Source organism: Mustelus asterias, chromosome 28, assembly GCF_964213995.1.
Source record: "Mustelus asterias chromosome 28, sMusAst1.hap1.1, whole genome shotgun sequence".
Classification (NCBI taxonomy): domain Eukaryota; kingdom Metazoa; phylum Chordata; class Chondrichthyes; order Carcharhiniformes; family Triakidae; genus Mustelus; species Mustelus asterias.
In genome coordinates this window covers 28,441,566-28,451,609 of record NC_135828.1, presented here as the reverse complement: position 1 = coordinate 28,451,609, position 10,044 = coordinate 28,441,566, and the positions used below count along the sequence as shown (strand labels likewise).

Here is a 10,044-nt window from a genome sequence, read left to right as displayed (position 1 = left end):
GTGTGTGAGGAGTACGATAGTCGATATTCAGTCCCTCATTACTCTGGGATTCTCTCCGCAGCATTGATGCGCGTCAATAAGCACATGGAACCAAGGCTTCGGTATTGAAGGCTTTAATAGAGTAACAATGGAACTACTAACACGAATACACCCGTTCAGACTGAAGGGGTCCTGCCGGAGCAGGGGGTCTTATACCTCGCCACCGGAGGCGGGACCCCACTGGAATGTGCCATGATAACTCTTATAACAGGTAAACACCCTAACCCAACAACATAGTACAACCCCCACAGTAATAACACCCTAGCCCAACAGTAACATAGTAACAAACCCCAGTGGTGAACCAACGATGGTTCACCACATTCACCCCTCCTTTAAGAACAAAAGGTGGCGGGGTGCACGAAAAACAGGTCATATAAACAGACAATAACAGACAAATCACAGGATTCACAAGTCCAGACGGTCTGGAGGACCGCACCGACGCTGCGATCTCCTCAACACCGGTTGCGAAACCGGAGCAGGTGCTTGTGGTGGCGCTCTTTCCAAAGCAACGTCTGGCTGTCCCCTCAAGGACTCCCGGGCCGGCCGGCCCTGGTGAGGCGATGGTGCAGGGGATCCTGGAACGTTTGGTGGTATTGGTGGTGGTGATGATGATGGTGGCGCCGATCTCCGAGTCTCAGGCAAGCTGTACATGGGAGTAAAAGTGTTATGCACTGGTCCCGGTGCTGACCGCGCCACGTCTGGGGAAGTAATGAGGAGTAGTGGATTCGTGACTGGGGGAATAGGAGCGACAGGAGTTGCTACGTCCCCTGCGGGCGCCAGGTCTCTAATGGAGACAGTGTCCTCTCGCCCGTCAGGATATGCCACATAGGCATACTGAGGGTTGGCGTGGAGGAGTTGGACCGGTTCGACCAAGGGGTCGGACTTGCGAGCCCTCACATGTCGCCGCAGAAGGACGGGTCCTGGGTACGTCAACCAGGCTGGCAATGAGGTCCCCGAGGACGACTTCCGAGGGAATGAGAACATCCTCGCGTGGGGAGTAGCATTGGTTGCCGTACACAGGAGGGAGCGGATAGAATGGAGCGCATTTGGAAGGACCTCCTGCCAACGGGAGACTGGAAGGCCCCTGGATTTCAGTGCCAGTAGGACAGCCTTCCAGACTGTAGCATTCTCCCTTTCCACCTGTCCGTTACCCCTAGGGTTGTAGCTCGTGGTTCTACTGGAGGCAATCCCGAATGAGAGCAGGAATTGCCTCAAGTCGTTGCTCATAGTGATAGCTACCGAGGCTGCCAGGTAGTCCTCAAAGCACTTCCACCAATGGTCGAATGTGTTAGCTGCACCGACCGCACGTGGGTCCAGTGTCAGACGATCCGGTTTTAGAATCTGTTCCATACTCTCTGTTTTTTTTTCTTGTTGTACAGCTGTGAGTTTTCTGTTTACTCTATTAAATTGATGCGCGTCAATAAGCACATGGAACCAAGGCTTCGGTATTGAAGGCTTTAATAGAGTAACAATGGAACTACTAACACGAATACACCAGTTCAGACTGAAGGGGTCCTGCCGGAGCAGGGGGTCTTATACCTCGCCACCGGAGGCGGGACCCCACTGGAATGTGCCATGATAACTCTTATAACAGGTAAACACCCGAACCCAACAACATAGTACAACCCCCACAGTAACACCACCCTAGCCCAACAGTAACATAGTAACAAACCCCATCATGATACATCCCTGTAACATCCACACATCTTTCCTGCAGCACTGCGCTTTGGGCGTCCAGAATGCTCTCTGGAATACCTGCGCAGGGCTCAAATTCAAACTAGAACGACAGCCAAGGAACTTCTGGAATACTTCATTCCGATTCAATCGACCCCCCCCACCCCCACCGGCTCCAATCACAATAGAATCCATTCCACAGGTCAGACTGTTTAATAGTGCTGCCCTTATCCTGAATAAGCAGCTATCAAAATATCTCTAAAAGTGTCGGCACTGTTTTCACAGACAGCAGTCAGGTCAGTTGTTACATCCTCTCTGGCTCAATAACTTGATGTCCAGGTTTACACAAGAGTTTTTGCAGTCAGTGTATGCGGGGACGCTGCAGGATGAAGAACTACCAATGGTTAGAAAAAAAGGTTGTTAAAGTTTGGTGTGAGTGTGGATTCTTAACCAAACTTGTGTCCGGTTATAGAACTGACTAATTCATGCCCATAGTTTAGTGAATCATTCTATATCTGAACACCGGCATTGACTGATGTGCAGAGTTATCTGTCCTGTGAAAACCACAAGTGACTTTCTGAAAATTTCGAATGAAAATGCTGTGTCAGTTTGAGACCACGGAAGTATGGCGGCATGGTGGCGCAGTGGTTAGCACTGCTGCTTCACAGCTCCAGGGTCCTGGGTTCGATTCCCGGCTCGGGTCACTGTCTGTGTGGAGTTTGCACATTCTCCTCGTGTCTGCGTGGGTTTCCTCCGGGTGCTCCGGTTTCCTCCCACAGTCCAAAGATGTGCGGGTTAGGTTAATTGGCCAGGTTAAAAAAATTGCTCCTTAGAGTCCTGGGATGCGTAGGTTAGAGGGATTAGTGGGTAAAATATGTGGAGGTAGGGCCTGGGTGGGATTGTGGTCGGTGCAGACTTGATGGGCCGAATGGACTCCTTCTGCACTGTAGGGTTTCTATGATTTCTATGATATAATTGGGGGAGAGGTAACTATGATGTGATTAGGCAAGAATTTTTTTTTTTACTTTTCCAATTCAATCAAATCAAATCCAATTCAGAGTCTCAACTAGTTGAGACATTTCAGATCCAGGCTGACAAGACAGGACGAGCGACCAAATCACCCTGTCCTGGGCCCGATCTACATGAGCCAAGCTGATTGGAGAAGGGGGAGGTTCCTCCTCCAAGACTTGGGCTCATTTGCATCTTAGCCAAAAGGCCGAGATGCCGCTTTTAAAAATTGCTTCATATGAAACATATGAAGCTTCAATGTAACCTAATGACCTCAACCAAGTGCAGCATCCTCTCCATACTACACTTGATCTTAGCCAAAAGGCCGAAAAGCGATTAGGCGGCATAAGATGGGAACAGAGATTGTCAGGGAAAGGCACCAATGAAAAGTGGAGCTTGTTCAAGGAACAAATACCGTGTGTCCTTGATAGGTATGTCCCTGTCAGGCAGGGAGGAAATGGCCGAGTGAGGGAACCATGGTTCACAAAAGAGGTGGAATGTCTTGTAAAAAGGAAGAGGGAAGCTTGTGTAGGGATGAGGAAACAAGGTTCAGATGGCTCGATTGAGGGTTACAAGTTAGCAAGGAATTAGCTGAAAAAGGGGCTTAGGAGAGCTAGGATGGGCCATGAGAAGTACTTGGCGGGTCGGATCAAGGAAAACCCCAAGTTTTTTAGAATCATAGAATCCTACAGTGCAGAAAGAGGCCATTCGGCCCATCGAGTCTGCACCAACCACAATCCCACCCTGGCTCTATCCACATATCCACCCACTAACCCCTCTTACCTATGCACCCTGAGACACTAAAGGGCAATTTAGAATGGCCAATCAACCTAGCCCGCACATCTTTGGACCGTGAGAGGAAACCGGAGCACCCAGAGGAAACCCACGCAGACACGGGGAGAATGTGCAAACTCCACACAGACAGCGACCCGAGCCGGAATTCGAACCCAGGTCCCTGGAGCTGTGAGGCAGCAGTGCTAACCACTGTGCTACTGTGCCGCCCCTTTTTACTCTTATGTGAGGAATAAAAGAATGACCAGGGTGAGGTTAGTGCCGATCAAGGACAGTAGTGGGAACTTGTGTATGGAGTCAGTAGAGATAGGCGAGGTGATGAATGAATACTTCAGTGTTCACCAAGGAGAGGGGCCATGGTTTTGAGGAAGAGAAGGTGTTACAGGCTAATAGGCTGGAGGAAGTAGATGTTCGGAGGGAGGATGTACTAGCAGTTTTGAATAAACTGAAGGTCGATAAGTCCCCTGGGCCTGATGAAATATATCCTAGGATTCTTTGGGAGGCAAGGGATGAGATTGCAGAGCCTTTGGCTTTGATCTTTGGATCCTCACTATCCACGGGGATAGTGCCAGAGGACTGGAGAGTGGCGAATGTTGTTCCTCTGTTTAAGAAAGGGAATAGAAATGGCCCTGGTAATTATAGGCCGGTTAGTTTTACTTCGGTGGTTGGTAAGTTGATGGAAAAGGTCCTTAGGGATGGGATTTGCGACCATTTAGAAAGATGCGGATTAATCCGGGATAGTCAGCACGGATTCGTGAAGGGCAAGTCGTGCCTCACAAATTTGATAGAATTTTTTGAGGAGGTAACTAAGTGTGTTGATGAAGGTAGGGCAGTTGATGTCATATACATGGATTTTAGTAAGGCGTTTGATAAGGTCCCCCATGGTCGGCTTATGATGAAAGTAAGGAGGTGTGGGATAGAGGGAAAGTTGGCCAATTGATAGGTAACTGGCTATCTGATCGAAGACAGAGGGTGGTGGTGGATGGAAAATTTTCGGCCTGGAGGCAGGTTGCTAGTGGAGTGCCACAGGGATCAGTGCTTGGTCCTCTGCTATTTGTCATTTTTATTAATGACTTAGAGGAGGGGGCTGAAGGGTGGATCAGTAAATTTGCTGATGACACCAAGATTGGTGGAGTAGTGGATGAGGTAGAGGGCTGTTGTAGGCTGCAAAGAGACATGGATAGGATGCAAAGCTGGGCTGAAAAATGGCAGATGGAGTTTAACCCTGATAAATGTGAGGTGATTCATTTTGGTTGGACAAATTTAAATGTGGATTACAGGGTCAAAGGTAGGGTTCTGAAGACTGTGGAGGAACAGAGAGATCTTGGGGTCCATATCCACAGATCTCTGAAGGTTGCCACTCAAGTGGATAGAGCCGTGAAGAAGGCCTATAGTGTGTTAGCTTTTATTAACAGGGGGTTATGCTGCAACTGTACAGGACCTTGGTGAGACCACATTTGGAATATTGTGTGCAGTTCTGGTCACCTCACTATAGGAAGGATGTGGAAGCGCTGGAAAGAGTGCAGAGGAGATTTACCAGGATGCTGCCTGGTTTGGAGGGTAGGTCTTATGAGGAAAGGTTGAGGGAGCTGGGGCCATTCTCTCTGGAGCGGAGAAGGTTGAGGGGAGACTTAATAGAGGTTTATAAAATGATGAAGGGGATAGATAGAGTGAACATTCAAAGACTATTTCCTCGGGTGGATGGAGCTATTACAATGGGGCATAACTATAGTGTTCATGGTGGGAGATATAGGAAGGATGTCCGAGGTAGGTTCTTTACTCAGAGAGTGTTTGGGGTGTGGAATGGACTGCCTGCAGTGATAGTGGAGTCGGACACTTTAGGAACATTTAAGCGGTTATTGGATAGGCACATGGAGCACACCAGGATGATAGGGACTGGGATAACTTGATCTTGTTTTCAGATAAAGCTCGGCACAACATCGTGGGCCGAAGGGCCTGTTCTGTGCTGTACTGTTCTATGTTCTATAAATAAATTGTATTGGTGAGCAGAGAGGTTCCTGATTGCACCTTTCAGATCTATCCGACCCCCTGGGTATCTTGATGTGGTCGGATTCTCAGGAAAATGAGAAGCTTGGTCATTGGAGGGATTTGACTGGAAGTTGCTGACTGGCTCCAGCCTCAGAATGGGCAGAGGAAAGTTGGGTGCTGGTTTGTGAGGCAGTTGCTTTACATCTAGATTGAGATATATGTGTCGGACATTGTGAGTTGCCCTACATGGGAGGCACCCCTGCTCTGTTTTCTGTCCAACCCTAAGGGTGGCACAGTGGTTAGTGCTGCTGCCTAAGAGCACCAGGGACCCGGTTCGATTCCCGACATATGACACTGTCTGTGCGGATTCTGTACATTCTCCCTGTGTCGGCATGGGTTTTCTCTGGGTGCTCTGGTTTCCTCCCACATCCTGAAAGACGTGCTGGTTAGATGCATTGGCCATGCTAAATTCTCCCTCAGTGTACCCCAACAGGCGCCGGAGTGTGGCGACTCGGAGATTTTCACAGTAACTTCATTGCAGTGTTAATGTAAGCCTACCCGTGACTAATAAATAAACTTTGATGTAGCCAATCCTCAATCCACGTTGATCCCATATTGTCCCAAATTCCATGAATCCCAATTTTAGGCAATAGTTTTGTGTGGCACCTTGAGAAATACTTTTTGAAAATCCAAATACAAGATGGCTTCCAGCTTATCCAAGGTGACAGTTACATCCTCTTAAAATCTCAAATAGATTTGTCAAACACAATTTCTTTTTTCTAAATCCGTACTAACTCTAATTCATCACGATCATATTCTCAATGTTATCCCGTCTCTTCGAATGCTACAATGGAGGTCATTCAGCCCAGAGTCTGCACCGACCACAATCCCACCCAGGCCCTATCCCCATGAACCCCATGCATTTACCCTAGCTAGTCCCCCTAACACTAAGGGGCAATTTAGCACGGCCAATCCACCTAACCCGCACATCTTTGGAGTGTGGGAGGAAACTGGAGCACCCGGAGGGAACCCACGCAGACACGGGGAGAATGTGCAAACTCCACACAGACAGTGATCCAAGGCCGGAATTGAACCCGGGTCCCTGGCGCTGTCAGCCAGCAGTGCTAACCACTGCGCCACTGTGCTGCCCCGTACCTAATCATCGATCCTAGCATTTTGACTGTGGCTGTAACTTCACCAGCATTTTGTTCCCCTTTCTCTCTTCCTCCTCTCTTGAATAGCAGAGTTTGGTTATCTGCTCTTAATTTCTAATTGGTTACCTACTTCTAAAACACAGGGATTGTTCTAGAATCCAGGGAATTGGAAGTAATGCATCCAATCTCTCTGCAGTAGCCACTTTTAAAACCCGAGGCTGGAGACCACCAGGTCCACCGCCTTTTTTCTCGCGTTCATTTCTCCATCACCGCTTTTCTGTAAATGTTTATTTAACTTCCACTTTTTCAGCAGATGATTGCATGTCCACTATTTCTGTGAAAACGTGAAGTTTTAACGTCTCTAGTATTTCCTCATTTACAGTTATACTTTTATCATAGAATCCTACCTTGCAGAAGAGACCATTCAGCCCATCGAATCTGCACCGACTCTCTGACAGTATTTTGTCAGGGCCCTTAGCCACCCTATTCCCATAAACCACACATTTAGCATGGTCAATCCACCTAACCTGCACATCTTTGGACACTAAGGGGCAATTTAGCATGGCCAATCCACCTAACCTGCACATCTTTGGACACTAAGGGGCAATTTAGCATGGCCAATCCACCTAACCTGCACATCTTTGGACACTAAGGGGCAATTTAGCATGGCCAATCCACCTAACCTGCACATCTTTGGACACTAAGGGGCAATTTAGCATGGCCAATCCACCTAACCTGCACATCTTTGGACACTAAGGGGCAATTTAGCATGGACAATCCACCTAACCTGCACAACTTTGGAGTGTGGGAAGAAATCAGAGCACCCGGAGGAAACCCACGCAGACACGGGGAGAACGTGCAGACTCCGCACAGTCACCCAAGTCCAGAATTGAACCTGGATCCCTGGCGCTGTGAGGCAGTTGTGTTAACCACTGTGCCACCAGACCAACCTTTCTGGGACCCAAACTTTATATTTTCCTTTCTAACATCCCAATCGAGCTTTTACTGTCTGTTTTTATGTCACTTGGTCCTTTACTCTTGTGTTCTCTTTACATTTCCCAGTACCCCTTTTGCTTCATCTTGAGATCCTCCCAACTAGGAGGCTCACTGTTATCTCTGGAAATATTAGAAACCTCTTCCTTTGATTCAATCTTATCTTTAACTCCTGTTAAAAATCAAGACCAGTGAGATCTTCCCCTTGATGTGCATTTATAAATCTTTTGTGTTCTGAATTTCTTCCAGAAGTCTAAAAGATGTAACTCATGCTTAACCGAAAACACACGACTTTACAGAGATTGTTAATATCTCGACCATCTCCAATTTAATCAATAGCAAAAGCCTTTTCCACAGAAATTTCCACTAACGAACTTGCTCCAGTCCACTTCACAACCTGTTTTTAAAAATTATTTTACAGGATGTGGGCGTCGCTGGCTAGACCATCATTTATTGATCCCTAATTGCCCTTGAGAAGGTGAACCTTCCTGAACCGCTGCAGTCCATGCGGTGTAGGTACACCCACAGTGCTGTTAAAAGTTAAAGTTCACAAGTCGACTAGCATTAACACTGCATTGAAGTTACTGTGAAAATCCCCGCCACACTGTTCGTGTACACAGAGTGAAAATTTAGCATGGTCAATGCACCCTAACCAGCACGTCTTTCGGACTGTGGGAGGAAACTGGAGCACCCGGAGGAAACCCACGCAGACACAGGGAGAATGTGCAGACTTCGCACAGACAGTGACCCAAGCCGGGAATTGAACCCGGGTCCCTGGCGCTGTGAGGCAGCAGTGCTAAACACTGTGCCACCGTGCCGTCCAGGATGGTGTTATGATGGTTATGAAGGCCACCTGTGGGCTCTGTAGAGTATGAGCTGCCTTATTCAGTGACTGGAGGCTCACCCAGTGGGGAGTGGTAGGCCGGGGGTTTTAAGCCTCTTATTCTACCCAGACCAGCGTGTAGGTCTCAAGGCGAAGACTCTCTGACTGTAAGCCACAGGCACAGCCCTTCATTTTGGTTCAGGATAAAAGATGTTGGTGACGGAAAGCTGATGGTTGGTTGAATTACTCCAGAAGAAAGACTTTGTAGTGGTTTAATAGGACATTTCAGAGAGCTTTTAAGAGTCAACCATATTGTTGTGGGTCTGAAGTCACATGCAGGCCACACTGAGTAAGGATGGCATTCGTGAACCAGATGGGTTTTTACAGCAACGGAAAATGGTTTCATCGTGAGTTGCTTTTTGATTTTAATTCCAGATTTTATTAGGCGGCACATTGCTGCCTCACAGGGCCAGGGACCCGGGTTCAATTCTGGCCTCTGGTCACTGTCAGTGTGGAGTTTGCACGTTCTCCCCGTGTCTGCTTGGGTTTCCTCGGGTGCTCCGTTTTCCTCCCACAATCCAAAGGTTAGGGGGAGTGGCCATTGTAAATGAGCGGGGTTACAGAGATAGGGTGGAGGGGAAGGGGCTGAGTGAGATGCTCTTTCAGAGAGTTAGTGCAGACTCGATGGGCCGAATGGCCACTTTCTGAACTTTTGAGGTTCTATTCTATGGTTTTACTAATTGAATTTAAATTCCACCAGCTGCCATGGTGGGATTTGAACCCAGGTCCCAGACCATTAGCCTGGGGCCTCTGGATTACACTATTGTCTCCACTATCGCAGCACTAATTTGGGTTTATGATGAAGGAGGCCAGTTTCCTGGTTTTGTTTTTAACTCTTTATGAAACGTTGGGGGGGGGGGGGGGGGGGTGGCGTCAATAGTTATCTGTGTACCTCAGCAGCTCTGTGGTTGGATGGTGTGCTAGAATGGTTTGTTTCCAAAGTGAAGTGTGTGTGTGTGTGTGTGTGGGGGTGTGTGTGTGTGGGGGTGTGTGTGTGTGGGGGTGTGTGTGTGGGGGTGTGTGTGTGTGTGGGGGTGTGTGTGTGTGTGTGGGGGTGTGTGTGTGGGGGTGTGTGTGTGGGGGTGTGTGTGTGGGTGGGGGTGTGTGTGGGTGGGGGTGTGTGTGTGTGTGGGTGGGGGTGTGTGTGTGTGTGGGTGGGGGTGTGTGTGTGTGTGGGTGGGGGTGTGTGTGTGTGTGGGGGGGGTGTGTGTGTGTGTGGGGGGGGTGTGTGTGTGTGTGGGGGGGGTGTGTGTGTGTGTGGGGGGGGTGTGTGTGTGTGTGGGGGTGTGTGTGTGTGTGTGTGTGGGGGTGTGTGTGTGTGTGGGGGGGTGTGTGTGTGTGCGGGGGTGTGTGTGTGTGTGGGGGGGGTGTGAGTGTGTGTGTGTGTGGGGGTGTGTGTGTGTGTGTGTGTGGGGGGGGGGTGTGGGGGTGTGTGTGTGTGTGTGTGTGTGGGGGGGGTGTGTGTGTGTGTGGGGGGTGTGTGTGTGTGTGTGGGGGTGTGTGTGTGTGTGT

The 10,044-nt window shown here is 48.9% G+C and overlaps 2 protein-coding genes across 2 annotated transcripts in view; both read left to right on the top strand.

Moving 5' to 3' along the window:
• LOC144480148 (bone morphogenetic protein 1-like) overlaps nucleotides 1-595 on the top strand; it is a gene marked incomplete at its 5' end in the record, with an annotated part of 70,414 nt that extends 69,819 nt beyond the window's left edge. The window contains one exon of the mRNA XM_078199292.1: nucleotides 516-595. Coding sequence (XP_078055418.1) covers nucleotides 516-595 — 80 coding nt within the window. The remainder of the gene's footprint in view (nucleotides 1-515) is intronic.
• A 5,607-nt stretch (nucleotides 596-6,202) lies between these two features.
• The window catches only part of LOC144480147 (polyunsaturated fatty acid 5-lipoxygenase-like), a 49,500-nt gene continuing 45,658 nt past the window's right edge, over nucleotides 6,203-10,044 (top strand). The window contains exon 1 of the mRNA XM_078199291.1: nucleotides 6,203-6,223. Within this exon, the coding sequence (XP_078055417.1) occupies nucleotides 6,203-6,223 (21 nt within the window). The remainder of the gene's footprint in view (nucleotides 6,224-10,044) is intronic.